This window comes from Prosopis cineraria, unplaced genomic scaffold (genome assembly GCF_029017545.1).
Source record: "Prosopis cineraria cultivar Desert tree isolate PC_DT_omini unplaced genomic scaffold, ASM2901754v1 PC103, whole genome shotgun sequence".
NCBI classification, from domain to species: domain Eukaryota; kingdom Viridiplantae; phylum Streptophyta; class Magnoliopsida; order Fabales; family Fabaceae; genus Prosopis; species Prosopis cineraria.
In genome coordinates this window covers 31,002-45,611 of record NW_026555430.1, presented here as the reverse complement: position 1 = coordinate 45,611, position 14,610 = coordinate 31,002, and the positions used below count along the sequence as shown (strand labels likewise).

The window sequence follows — 14,610 nt, the reverse complement described above, 5'->3', positions numbered from 1 at the left end:
TTTTAAGTGACCTACCTCAAATTTTTTTTTTTTTGTTTTCCTGTTTGACGAAGCACGTTAATAAAAGTTCGGTTTAGTATTATCACTTATTACGGCTGTGATTTTTTTTTTAAAAAAAAAAAAAAGTAGATTAAAACCTGCTTTATGCTAAATGGATCGTGCCTAATTTATGGTTGCCAGCCGTTCAAACTGTTGAACAATCTGAAACTTGGAAGTGTCCCATACCAGAAGCTGCCCAAAAGTCTTCAGAAAATGACAAGGCCGACGTTGAAACGCGTTTACGGCAATAATTTACAACCAACTTGACGTTTTCTTCTATTGTTTTTCTCTATAGAACGGAGTGATGAACATGGTTTTGCTCTGACCGCGCTCCACAACAGGCTCTCAGTGTTTGACCATTCCGTTCTCTTCCCAATTTCCCATCTCTCTCTCTTGCTGCGCGTTTCTTTCGCAACTTCAGCCAGCGTTGTCAAACACTGAAGTACAGAGCTGAGAGGCGTTTTTCATGGGTCCTGAGATCCCATGAGATCGCTGTTTGATCCATCATTTAAGCTTTGGTCTTTGGTTTTATGGGTGTCCGACATTGCAGAATCCAATGAGAACTCGTTTAGTTTCATGGCTTTCCTTCATACTCTGTTTCTGCTGGATGTTTCTCAGTTTAAACATCTATGCGGCGTCAAGCCAGTGTCTTAGGGACCAGCAATCTCTGCTCCTCCAATTGAAGAACAGCCTCAATTTTAACGAATCAAGTTCCATCAAACTGGTGTCTTGGGATCAAAGGCGGTCCTGCTGTGATTGGAGTGGTGTAGCTTGCGATGAGCAAGGACGTGTTATTGGCCTTGATTTGAGTGCGGAGTCGATCTTTGGTGGTTTTGACAGTTCAAGCAGTATTTTCAGTCTCCAATATCTCAAGCTGTTAAATTTGGCTTCTAATAATTTCAGTTCTGTGATTCCGAGAGAGTTCTACAAGTTGAAGAACTTGAACTACCTGAATTTGTCATATGCTGGCTTTGTGGGGCAGATACCAAAAGGGATTTCTCAACTGACTGGGTTAGTTACTCTGGATATCTCGTCTCTTTCTTATTATTTAACGGGGAAAGAGCTGAAACTTGAGAATCCGAATTTGAGAATGCTTACTCAGAATCTTACCAGCATTCGAAAATTGTATCTAGATGGTGTAACCATATCAGCTCAGGGACGAGAATGGGGCAATGCTCTGTCATCACTCTCAAGTCTGCAAGAGTTGAGCGTCTCAAACTGCAATCTTTCAGGTCCCATTGATTTTTCCCTATCTAGACTGAAGCTCCTCTCGGTAATTCGCCTTGATGAGAACAATTTGTCAGCCACAGTGCCAGACTTCTTCGGTAATTTTTCAAATCTGACAAGATTGCACCTTAGCTCTTGCGGGTTGAGTGGAAGATTTCCTCTAAGTGTTTTCCTGGTAAAAACATTGACCTTCATTGATATATCTTATAATACTGGTCTTAGTGGTTCTTTCCCAAATTTCCCACTGAATGGATCTCTCCAGACCTTGATAGTGAGTCACACAAATTTTTCCGGGAGGCTTCCGGATTCTATAAGTAACTTGAGGAACTTATCCACATTAGATCTTTCAAATTCTCAATTTTCTGGACGACTTCCAAGTTCAATCTCAAAACTGACTGAACTCACTTATCTGGACTTGTCATTAAACAGCTTCATAGGTCCAATTCCGTCATTTGGTACTGCCAAGAAGCTCACTTACATGGACCTTTCTGATAATTTTCTAAGTGGCGAAATTTCATCATCGGGTGGATTTGAAGGACTGCAAAATCTGGCCAGCATTAAATTGCGTAATAATTCTATCAATGGCAGCATTCCTACCTCTCTTTTTGCTCTCCCATCTCTGCGAATCATTCTGCTTTCCAACAATAAATTCAGTCAATTGGATGAGTTCTTCAATGTGTCTTCATCTGTACTAAACACCCTCGATTTAAGCAGCAATAATTTATCAGGTCCTGTTCCAAAGTCTATCTTCCAACTGAAAGGACTTTCCATTCTCCAACTTTCCTCAAACAAGTTCAGCGGGCCAATGCTGCTAGATGTGATCACAGAGCTCAGAAATTTGACTACACTAGACCTTTCATACAATAATCTGTCAGTCAACATGAATGCGTCTGATTCTAACATGTCTTCGGTTTTCAATATGACCAATCTAAAATTGGCTTATTGCAACCTGGAGACTTTCCCTGATTTCTTGAGACGACAGTCCAGATTAACTATGCTGGACCTTTCAGATAACCGAATTCGAGGTAGGATACCCAACTGGATTTGGCAACTTGAAAGTCTCACTTACCTTAATCTTTCTCACAATTTGTTGACTGATATTGAAAGACCATTGCAGAATCTTAGTTCCAAGTTGGTGCTCCTTGACCTTCATTACAACAAACTCCAAGGTCCAATTACCATTTTTCCCAAATACGCTGCCTATTTGGATTATTCATCCAATAATTTCAGCTCTATTATCCCGGCTGATATAAGCGATAACCTGGCTTTCACAATTTTCCTGTCTCTATCAAATAATGCTTTTCAAGGCAGCATTCCTAATTTCTGCAATTTTTCAAGTCTTCAAGTGCTTGATCTTTCGCTCAATCACTTTTCTGGTACAATTCCTTCATGTTTAATGGCAATGAGTGACACCCTTGCCATCCTAACTCTGCGGAAAAATAATCTCACGGGAGTCGTACCTGACAAGTTTCCAGCTCTTTGTGCTTTAAGGACTCTGGATCTCAATGGAAATCAATTAGATGGACCAATGCCAAAGTCTCTTGCTAATTGCGGGACATTAGAGGTGTTAGACCTGGGAAACAATCATATTATGGATGGATTTCCATGTTCATTGAAGAATATTTCCACACTTCGGGTCCTGGTCTTTCGAAACAATTGTTTCCATGGTTCCATTGGCTGCCCGAACACCAATGATACCTGGCAGACGCTTCAAATTGTTGATTTAGCTTTCAACAATTTTTCTGGCGAACTACGAGGAAAATCCCTCACAACATGGGAAGGAATGATGCCGGAAAAAGCACAAACCCTACAATATGAGATCCTTAAATATGATGATATTTATTATCAGGATAGAGTGATTGTTACCAGCAAAGGTCAACAGATGAAGTGGTTTAAGATTCTTACTGTCTTCACTGCCGTTGACCTCTCATCCAACCATCTTGAAGGACCAATACCAGAAGAGATGATGAATTTTGAAGCACTATATATTCTGAACTTGTCCAATAATGCTCTCACTGGTCAGATACCATCATCTATTGGGAATTTGAGAAAGCTCGAGTCCTTGGACCTGTCAAACAATTCTTTGAGTGGGAAGATTCCAATACAAATTGCAAGTTTATCTTTCCTTTCATTCTTGAACCTCTCTCTTAATCAACTGGCGGGGATGATTCCTTTGGGCACCCAAATTCAATCATTTGATGCATCTTCCTTCGGTGGTAATAAAGGGTTATGTGGACCTCCTTTGACTCCAAATTGTACAAGTCCAAAAGTGAATGCTAGAAATGCAGTGGCTGAATTTGATTGGGAGTTTGTATTCACTGGAGTAGGCTTTGGGGTGGGAGCGGGATCGGTCGTTGCACCACTGATGTTTTGGGAGAGAGCAAGGAAATGGAGCAACAACAGAATTCATAAGATCCTCCTTGTAATATTTCCCATGGTTGGGCTGACATACAAACCTTCTGATGATTATTACGATGAGGAGGAGGAAGAAGCAGAAGAGAATTCAGATGAGATAGAGGACTGTGATGACTATGAATATGAAGATGAATTGGGTATTCCAAGGTTTAGAGGAAGGTATTGTGTTTTCTGCTCCAGGCTCGACATAAGTAGGAAGAAGGCTATTCATAACCCGAGGTGTACATGCCACCATTCACCAGCAGTTTCAACATTTTCTGTTTCTTGGGCTTCTCCTTCCTCTCAGTCGCATCTGAGATGAAAAAAAACAAGAAAGAAAAAAGAGAGAAAAAAATTCTTTCCCCTTTATTCAATTGGGATCCTTTTGTTTTGTTTTTTTTTTTTCTGAATACATGTTACATACATGGACGTGATGTACATACACACACAAACACAATCCAAATAGCAATAACGCATCTCTGATTTATTGAAGGTGGTTTTTGTGGTACTACTCAGTGACCAGCAAATAAATGGATCAATGCTTTGTGTAGGAACTTGGGGTTTCAATTCCTTTTATTCACACACAAGTTGAAACCGTTCTCCCCTTTTTCTTGTCTTCTCTTTTTCTTTCTGTACACGGACACGTAGATGTATGTGTGGTACGTACGCACAGAAAATCATCCTAAAATTGACAACCGTCAATGACTAAAGGCAACAAATCCCTACTGATTAGCAAAGGTGGTTCCTGTAATACTCACTGGTCAGAAAATTTATAAAACAACCACTATGCTCATTCCGAACTTTCATCGAACACTTGAGGAGCCCTATTCAGTTCAACAACTCAACTCATGTATTTAACGTATATCTCAAGCGTAATTCGACGTGCATCGTCAACAATTCACAGGGACGGGCGTATGGAGCAACGGGGAAAAATATCTTTGATTGACATAATGGCATCCAACAAAACAATGACTGGAACTCTGGAAGCAATATTCACTTTTTTCTTGAAGCGGTTCTTGTGATACTCCCCGATCAGCAATGTTTTTTTTTTTTTTTTGGGTTACCATTGATCAGCGAAGTCATGAAACCATGACAAATGATTATCAATAAAAAATTATTCGAAGAGACTGTGATTTTGCATTTTTTTGTCGATCACTAACTTATTGTATGAACGTGGCAGATGGTGAGAAGCTGGGCGTCAGTAAAAATATGATTGGATCATCGATGCGGGTGCCACTCTATATTACAGTAAAATATAAAAGATGAAGTGTACTTACACAATATTTTCTTTAAACTAAACAATTTTTGTGTACTGCACGGCAATTTAAAAAATTTAAAACAAATATCATAGCTGTTATTGATATTGACATATTTGAGATCGTTAAATTTTCAAGAGCTCTTCTATTCAATTAATTTTCTTTTTTTTTGGATATTTTGCTCGTACACATCTTCTCTTTATTTCTCGAACCTATAGTGAGTTACAGACGGAGTTTGAAAAGGTCAAATCTTTAATAATTCCATTATACATGATTGAATTGTAAAAACTTTTGGATAGATATTCTACATCTAAACTAAATGCTCCCTCCGTTCAAAAATATAAGACATTTTTAATAAAATCTCACCCTTCAATAAAGTAGTTACCTACTTTCAAACTAATCTTATTTTTTTATATTTATCCTATTAAACACCTTATAATAAATATAAAATTATTATCAATAGAAGTATTTTTGAAAAAAAAGGCAATGATTACACCTCGAAAAACTAAATGTTTTATATTTTTGAATATTCAACTCTTCAAAAAATGCCTTACATTTTTGAACAGAGAGAGTAGTTTCTAATTAAAGAATCTCTTTCTAGTTGCTCTGAAACAATTAGGAGATGCTCGGAGAAAAATAAAGAATTTTTCTTGTGGTGGCAACATGCTATGAGTAGGTGGTTTTTCTTATGGGGTGAAATCGATTACAAAATGAGCCTTTATACTTTTTGTTACATGGCTTTGAGAGAAGTTTAATTTAATTTTCATTATTAAAAAAACAATTAAAAAAACATCAATGAGGAGGAAAGAAATGTTCTACATGTGGTAAGGTGGGTTTTTCCGCTCTGTATGCCATTTTCTTAGGACTCTCACAACAATACACTATGTCTCTACGGAGTCATTAATGTCTATAACAAAGTCATACTCATTAAATTTCATCTTTACGTCAGATGATTTAGGTACACAATCAGATGAGGAAGAATTAAAAAGAGGAATAGTTATGTTTGGAAGGAAATAATTCAGAGTAATAAAACATAGGGCCTTTTATAAATGCATGCAAGCAACAAGGGAACGTTATTCTAATTAATCAAGTGTTTAGAATAACAAAACAGAACATTAATTCCCACTGCATGATTAAATGTATTTAATTTGATAATTACACATAAAATATTCTTTGTCAACTACCTGCAAACACACAACTTTTGAAAAAATTAATCTTGAATTAATTTAGTTTCTTAAAAAGTACTACAATGAGAGCCTTTTGGTTGGAAAATTAATTCTGGTAGTAGGAGTGGTTGGAGGGATTGAAATAAAAACATATACCAATTCAATAGTGAAGTATTAAGAAAATAGTTTTATAGGTTCCAATGAGATAATTGAAAATTTGAATATTTAAAATTTAATCTTTTTCACTATTTGAAGTGACTGAGATTTAATTTACTGTCAAGCATCGAAACTGGTATTTTACATATTTTACACATTTGATCGTAAATGTTCATTAATGGAGTAATGGAAGAATGTGTGATTAGAATATGGAATAAGTAACTTTAATGGGTTAGTTATAATGATTATCTTTGCAAGAAAGAGGATGAGGAATAATATAAATAAAGTCAAATCTAACAGAGTTAAAGTAGGAATATGGTTTTTCAAATTTCAATTTTCAGTAATTAAATATTATTAGGTGGTTTTTATGTTCATATTTTAATAGAGAATTTTAAATTTAAAATGAATTATTTTAAACTTTTACAGTGGAGCGTTGAAACGAATATTTACCATGCTTTACTATTTCTTATTAAACAATTATGAAATAAGAAAGCAACATAAAACAGAAATTTGAATGGCCACAATTTTTTTAATTTGTGCAAGTTGAGCAAGGAACAATTATTAAAACAAAAATCATACCTTTTGTTTTACAATTAGACTCTTATGCTCTAATAATTTCAAGATGACCTCCGACACTTCTTTCACAATACTAACATGTGAAGACTACAAAAGTTCAGAAACCTCTTCTAATTTATACATTGGAGTGACTTTATCTTCATTTGATGCGGCAAAATCAATCAACCATGAGCTCTAGTAAAATTTTACAACTCTTCAACTTGATTTTATTATTCCTTAAATTAGTTGAACAAAGCTTGTTTGATGATCACAAAATCTACCAAACAATTTTTAAAATAAAACAGATGTGGAAAAGAGAATGTTGATGGATAAAAAATCAATAATGATTCTGAAATAAAACATTTGCACAGACAAGGCGAATGCGAACAATATCATTTCAAATTAAATAATTTTGATGAAAGCAATAATTTCAATAAAAACAAAAGGAATGAATTATTTGGCTGTGATTTTTTATTATTTTAATAAGTTATTTTGAGTAGTTTTTAAAAATAACTTGATGCATTAGATTAAAGAGAATGTTTTTAAAATGTATGATATACAAAGATATTATAAAATTTTAAAATAATTAAATAATGTGAATAAGTAGTTTGGGTTTTATCATATGAAATATGCAAAGAAAGAGAATAGCTTCAATTACATCGTGGATATTCATAATTTAAATAATGTCAATGATCATGTATATTTTTATATTGACTTTTTAAATTTGATAATTTTTAATGTCAAATTTTCCATAAAAAATATTAAAACATAATTTGATTGGCTAGAGTTAATTCCCCACGATGAGGAGTTTGTCAAATGAAAGCAACCAGCATGAACATTTCATTTCTATAAGACGTGGAGAGAAACGTGAAATAAATAGCTAATAAACTGAATCACGTGCATTGAATGGGTTTGACTTGAGAAAATTATAAATAGTAATATAGATTACAACATTTACAAAATTTCAATTTAACCAATAATATTATCTTTCGAAGTTTTGTTTAGATATATATTCAATTTTTGAATACATACCAACGATTTTTGTGAATACATTGTTACTGTAAAGAACAAAAAAAAATTAAATAATAAATCATGCTATATTAGGAATGTAATAATATGTAGAGGTTAGTAGAGTACTATTAAATTTTTTATATCTACAGTGTTAGAAATTATATGTTATTGAAATCATTTGAAACATATTAACTTCACAAAATATCTTTGGTATGATGAAATTTTCTTGTGTTGCACGGATTAAAGAAGGACATAAATAGAAATAAATTGATGGCATAGAAATTTCAAATTTGAGCTAGAGAGCTCAAAATGTAACTTTTTCCGACGTAACTAACAGCAAAACTATGTTAACTCCAGAGTGGGTAGATGCCTCCCCTAAAATCTGAAAATTGTATGAATATCTTTATGTAATTTACACTATAACCCCACTCATATTTTGACATGCCCCCCAACTGCCCGCTTGTATGAATTCAAGAAGCAAACTTAGAAATGAGGAAAGGAGCAAAGCGTGTGAGTGCCATGTTGAGATTAGCTTGAAATAATGACTTCAATCAAACAGAAACAGTCAAAAAATAAATAAATAAATAAATAAGCAACAACTTTGTTTTATAATTTTATCTTATGTGTTAATTAAAAGAAATTTTTTGTATTTTGAATTTGAATAGAAAATAAAATAACTGTTAAAAGAAAATTAGTATCAAGATAAAATATAAGATACATACTTATTTAAACTTCAAGAAAATGCATGAGATATGCTCAAATCATTATCATTAAATAAGTAATAATAACTATTTATGATAAATCAAAATTTTTACAATATTAATTTATAATAAAATTTTCCATCAAAAATAAAAAGAAAGTATATAGTTTATTCAATTTCATATATATATATATATATATATCCCTTTCACATAATTTAAATATTTATATAAATATATTAATTTTATATACTTTTAATGTTAATATGCATAACTTCACATGATTATATGCATAACCATATTCTTAAAAAAAAAAAAATTGCTCCTAGTCCTAACTCCGCCACTAGATGTAACATTATTTGTATCATTGTAAATCTCTTTGTTCCATCCAACTCAACAGGCTCGAGTATTTTCTTCACATTATGTCCATTAGATATCATAAGAATGTGAGAAAGTAATTTGAAAAAAACTATATATCTGAAAAATACCAATATCTGGATATGAAATGGGAGTAGCAGATATAAGAAAAAGGATTTGAAAGAGATAAGAAATAATGCAATCATTATGATGAATACAAGTTATTAAGACCTTAGTTATAACTTATAATGCATATATAAGAACTGATAGATGCTTTTAATGCCCTGCTAATGAGATCTTCCTGTTGTGTAATCAGGTATATAATGGACAGTATGGAAGCATTGGCCAGCTGTTGAGATTATTAAAGCAACATTTAATACCTCTAATGAGCCATGATTGCACTGATTGCGTACTAACGGTTTTAGATCAATATTGTAGCTATAGAGCCATGATTTTATATCAAGTACATGAATTTCTATACGAATTTAAATTATGACAAATCTTATTTCTTGTATTAGTAGCAATATTCCATGATTTTATACTCCATATTGATTTCATCTACCACACTGATTACATGGATTCTTCTTTTCCCATCATTTGGCAGATAAACATCAAAATCTAGCTTCAATTTATCTCACTGAACAACTCATTTAAGGATTTATCATCTTTGAAAATCATGTCTACTGACTGCTTGTTTTCTTTATTGCCTTCAAGAGCAGCAGGTTTAAGCACCTATTTTGAAGTATCCTTCATACTCCAAGAAACATCACACAGTCATGTAACCAAGAGACTTAAGTCTCCCAACAGCATCTATGTGCCCTGCGTATGACCTTTTATTTGTCTGTTAGAGGTATGCAAGTATCACAATCATCCAAGAGAATTAACAGTCTTAATTCCATCAAATACCTGTCAAATCAGACTTCATATAACCAAGAAAGGTCTCAAACATCTAATTTTCCAAGAATACACACACACATTCAATCAAATTTTCAAACAATTCCTCCTATGTTACATTATAAAATCTCAATAATACTCATACATGTCTACTACTTTTAATTAAAAATTTAATTCAAAGAAATATTCAGATTTAGACATTATTCAATGCTATCATCACATTTTTGCTTGCTGAATTTATACCCAAAATGAAGATGTCAATATTTTTGTTCACCTTTGATGCTCGAAACTCATTTATTGCCATTCTAAGAGAATCAGCTGATAGGATCAACCGTGACAATGCCCCTGTGCTTAATATGCAATAATTAAATTAAATCAATATAATGCACAGTGACAATCACTGCAAATAATATGAAAAGTTTCAGTATGTGGTGCCTTCTAGAAAAAACATGGGAGAGAGAAACCATTTATCACAGGAAAACTTCATAAGGATTCTAGATGACACACGTATCAAGAATATCTTTAAAATAGGAAAGGATATCTCATTAACAATAAGGCAGGGATATAAGACCTTGAGGTGGTTTCTTTTTTCCCCCTCTCCTCGCACGCATGCTTAATTTCACATATACAATAGAAATTCCCCAAATTGATAGATTGCATAAGTTGATGTAAGACTCAAGGATGAGAAGAATCTAGAAAATTCATAGACTGCATAAGTTGATGCCTGGATGTCCAGCAGCGGAGCTTCAGGGACCACCAACAACCTGAGGATTTCAGAGAACGGAAGGAAGAGGAAGATTGTAGCCGATACGACTGGTTTGGACATCACCGTAGACAGAGGTGGGACGACTAGTGGTGGACCTGCCGGCGGCGAGGCCACCATTTGGTATGGTCCCCAAAGACATTGAACTCAACTTTGGATCCGCAAAATTCTTCAATGATGAGAGAAGCACGATTGAGAGTCTGAGAGAACAAATAAGTTCAATTCTGGGAGAGTGTATCACGTCTATAGGAAAAGAACAGCTTGAATTAAAGATTGGTATCCATCTATAAATAAACAAAACTTTAATAATAGAGAGGACAGAGAAGACGTTGCAGGAAAAAAAAAAAAAAAACAAATGACTGATTGTAAAAAGAAAAGAATATTACCTGAACCATGAGATTCTACGATAAGAGGAGAGGAATCCGAACTGGCTGTCAAGAAATGCGAAGGGAAGGAAGACTGGTATGTAGAACTAGAATGAAGAAAGTGAAGTAAAGGAAACGCTCTCGAGAAATTGAAGATTAGAATAGGCATTGGAAAGAGCAATGGACGTCAATAGAGTTAATAAACGGTTGGAGTTAATGCTCCCTTGGATTTAAACTGAATCAGGCAGGATTGAATCCCAAAACCGAACATATAACCGAGGGATATACAAAATTGAATGAACCAATGAGAGTATAGTATTGACATCATAACAAAGTCAGATGACCAATAAGATGGAAGGAATTTATGGTCCTGTCAACAGAGGGGACCAAACAGGGGATTAAGAATCATTGGGAATAAGCCACGGCATAAATGGAGCTGGAGATATGATTGAGATAAATGTTTCGGTTTGAAATGGGAGCTGGTAGTAGGATTGATGAAAATAGGAAAGATAGAAAAAATAGCACAAGAATACAGCTAATTGCATGAGAGAATTAAATTAAAAAAATTAATTGTTTAATTCTTGTAATTTTAATTCAGTTATAACTTAATTTTTAAATTTTAACTCATTATAACTCAATTTTTAAAATTTTAACTTGATTGTAAATCAGCCTCTTGTAATTTAACCTTTTAAGTTTCAACCTCTTAAATATTAATCTCTATATTTTAAAAAAAAAATTATAAAAAATTAAAAATATTTTAAAATTTATTACTAATATCTTAAATTACTAAATTCTTTTAATATTTATAAATATTAAAATTTTAAAATATTTTTTATTTTTTTAATTTTGTTTTTTAAATATAGGGACCAATATTTAAGAGATTAAAATTTTAGGAATTAAATTATAAGAGGTAAAGTTTAGGAATTGATTTACAATTAAATCAAAATTTCAAAAATTAAGTTATAATAAATTAAAATTCAGTGACCGACTTATAACTATATCAAAACTACAATGACTAAATGATTAATTTTTTCATTAAATTAAGATCAAAATAAATTGAACAATGAGATTGAATAAGAGCTAACCAATCAACGTCCTTCTATAAGATTTGTTAATATATATTGATCTCTTAATTTTATAAAATATATTTTTAATTTTTTAAATTTTAATATTATTAGTTTTATCATAAAAAATTTTTACATTGAACTTTTAAATATTAATTAAATATTTTTAAATATTGACATGTTAAATTTAATTTTTAAAAATAATAATGATTGACACAAAAATAATTATTTAAAACTAATGATATTAAGATTAGACAACTAAAAAAATACCTAATAAAATTAAAAAATTAAATTAAAATTTTATATAAAGTTAGAAAATTAAAAATATATTTTAATTGGATGATGTGTCATAATATAATTGGTCCATTCCCGCCATATTTTTTTAATGGCAATTCAATTTCAATATTAAATCAGACAGATATTCTAATAATTTTCTCAGCTAAACTTAATTTCTTTCAAGGACCTTTTAAGTTTTTTGAAATTTAATCCTCATTTCTAGGTATTTTTACCTCCCCATCCTGTTGACCATTTTTACTTTAATTTTTTTTCATGATGAAATTTATCACATAATTAAGAAATACAAGATTTTAAGATGTGAATATTTTTTATATATATGATTATCTAAATGGATTAGATTGAAAAATTATCAAGTTTAATTAAAAGTAACTTTTTTAAAAATATTTTTTATATTCACATAAATTCAAATTCAAAAGGTCCTATTTAAGTAGCCATAATGCCTCCATTAGGACCGACCAACGTTTGTTGGTTAAACCCCTAATCTCTATTCACACCTTACTTTCTTTTTAACTATCATAATGTTAAAAAAACGTGTCTAATTTTGAAATTATTAAAGTTAAATTCCATTGGGGGACTTTGTTAAGTGTTAACATTTTATTTTAAAGTTATATTCTTATATTGTTCTTTGACTTTTTTTTTAAAAAAAAAGAAAAATTGATACTTTGGACTTGAAAACACAACGAGCGTTACATATTGGGCGTGAATATGTCATATGAAATGCTGGAAAACAGAACTAAATTATTTTCCTTGTTCACTCTATATGTAAGAGACATTATGTATCTATGTAATTTCACTAATTTGTAAAACATGATTATTTTTTAAAATTAATTTATAAATACAAAACTCAAAAGAGCTCATTAACCAAACATCTCAAATGTGGTGCAGGCGATTCCCAAACTAGACACCTTCGGCTGATAGGATCAACACTCAAATCACGATTATATCCCTTGATCATCCAACTCTAAGGATTTATAACTTCAAATTTGGAGAGAGAGAGAAAGCTCAGGTTCAAATTTGATATATGGTGTTCTTTTAAATCATAAATGTGTTGCTTCGTTCAACTTTCAACATTAAATATGTTTTTCTTCGTAAATCAACATTAATTTTTCAGACTTCATTTATGCATGTATTTCTTTATCAAAAGATCTTAATAAAAAAACTAAAAAGTCTGATAATCACAGTGCAAAAAGGCTAGAGTGACATTTCCTTCACTACAAAACAGCATCATAGATCACACACACCAACTAAGACAGCATTTGAACAATTTTTTACACGCAGATTTTGTAATCACATCACAGCTAGCCTTACGCCAGATACTAAGTAGACGTACTAAGCTTATAGGACGAGTAGAGAAGAGAAGACTACGCTGGCCAATAGTTCATATCGGCGTCCAATATTGTTGTTGCCGCTTCATTTTGGAAGCAGCAATACTGTTCCAGTGGTATCTGTGTCAAATTCTGCACAGAACCCACGGAAGAAGAAGATGATGGGTTTTGTTGAAGCGAAGTGAACTGTTCATGGTTGGGAAGTGGAAGGTCATCGTCAACAGAGCTGATCATGGTTTGGTGGAGCCATATCTGAGTTTTCAGAAACTTCACGTAATGGATCGCTTCCTCCAACATGGACACTGTGTCCATCTTACTCCCACCAGGGACCATGCTCTGCAAGATCTTGAACCGATCGCTGATTCGATGCCTTCGTTCTCGAGCCGCCACGCTCTGTGGATCAGTGGAAAGCTTCACTCCTCCCTTGCTTTTCTTCCCGCTCTTTTTTTTCGCCTTCGAAGATGACGCTGTTGATGAGTTATGGTTGCTGGTAGGAGGGATGTTGTACTCCATGCGTTTGACAAATTGTTTGTGAGAGATTTTTTGAAGAGAATTTGGCTTTCAGCTTGATAGGAAAACGTGGTTCGAAACCAGGCTTATATAGGGAGAAGAATGTGATGTTGAAACATTGATTTGAATGAATGAAAGAGATGTCATCATGTGAATCAGCCAATCTTTGGCGCAGGATACGGGTGTTTTCGGTAGGGACCCGAAGTCTGGGTCCCAACTGAAAAATAAATCAGCTCTGTTCATTTCCTCTCCTTTAATTTTTGTTTTAATCTTAATGCATTTTTGGTTTTATTGAGTGAATGCGCGAATTTTGGGGTTCATGTAGATTTATTTGGTTTTAAGTTGAATTAAAATTTAAGCATGACACCTCAATAGTTCAATGAGTATTTAGAAGTTGGGTATTATACTGAGTGATATTGCTCATCTTGAATAACTTGGACCAATATCAAAACGAGGTTAGGTGTTGAAATGCTTATATATTTGTTATTCCTTTTTGTGTGGGGGATTTATCCAGTTTCGAGCCTCTCTATTTC

At 32.8% G+C, this 14,610-nt stretch overlaps 3 protein-coding genes across 7 annotated transcripts; 1 reads left to right on the top strand and 2 right to left on the bottom strand.

The window, feature by feature from the left end:
* The first annotated feature begins 347 nt into the window (after positions 1-347).
* Positions 348-4,152, top strand: LOC129295389 (receptor-like protein 7). Its single transcript, XM_054933903.1, has one exon. The coding sequence runs from the start codon at positions 596-598 to the stop codon at positions 3,980-3,982; it is 3,387 nt and encodes a 1,128-aa protein (XP_054789878.1). The 5' UTR covers positions 348-595; the 3' UTR covers positions 3,983-4,152.
* A 5,244-nt stretch (positions 4,153-9,396) lies between these two features.
* On the bottom strand, positions 9,397-11,094 carry LOC129295386 (uncharacterized). Of its 5 annotated transcripts, none has more exons than XM_054933900.1 (3): positions 10,903-11,094; positions 10,028-10,098; positions 9,397-9,765 (listed from the first exon to the last, which is right to left on the bottom strand). In XM_054933900.1, exons 1-3 carry the CDS (start codon positions 11,048-11,050, stop codon positions 9,727-9,729), a joined length of 258 nt encoding a protein of 85 aa, XP_054789875.1. In that variant the 5' UTR covers positions 11,051-11,094; the 3' UTR covers positions 9,397-9,726. The 5 variants fall into 5 exon arrangements, 3 of the variants coding, with proteins under 3 accessions (XP_054789875.1, XP_054789876.1, XP_054789874.1); XM_054933901.1 differs by having other exon boundaries at positions 9,397-9,689; XR_008589567.1 differs by lacking the exons at positions 9,397-9,765; positions 10,028-10,098 and adding an exon at positions 10,191-10,800.
* Positions 11,095-13,449: 2,355 nt separating this feature from the next.
* LOC129295387 (transcription factor LAX PANICLE 1-like) lies at positions 13,450-14,170 on the bottom strand. The gene has a single exon (XM_054933902.1). It carries the CDS (start codon positions 14,078-14,080, stop codon positions 13,604-13,606), a length of 477 nt encoding a protein of 158 aa, XP_054789877.1. The 5' UTR covers positions 14,081-14,170; the 3' UTR covers positions 13,450-13,603.
* Positions 14,171-14,610: the final 440 nt, after the last annotated feature.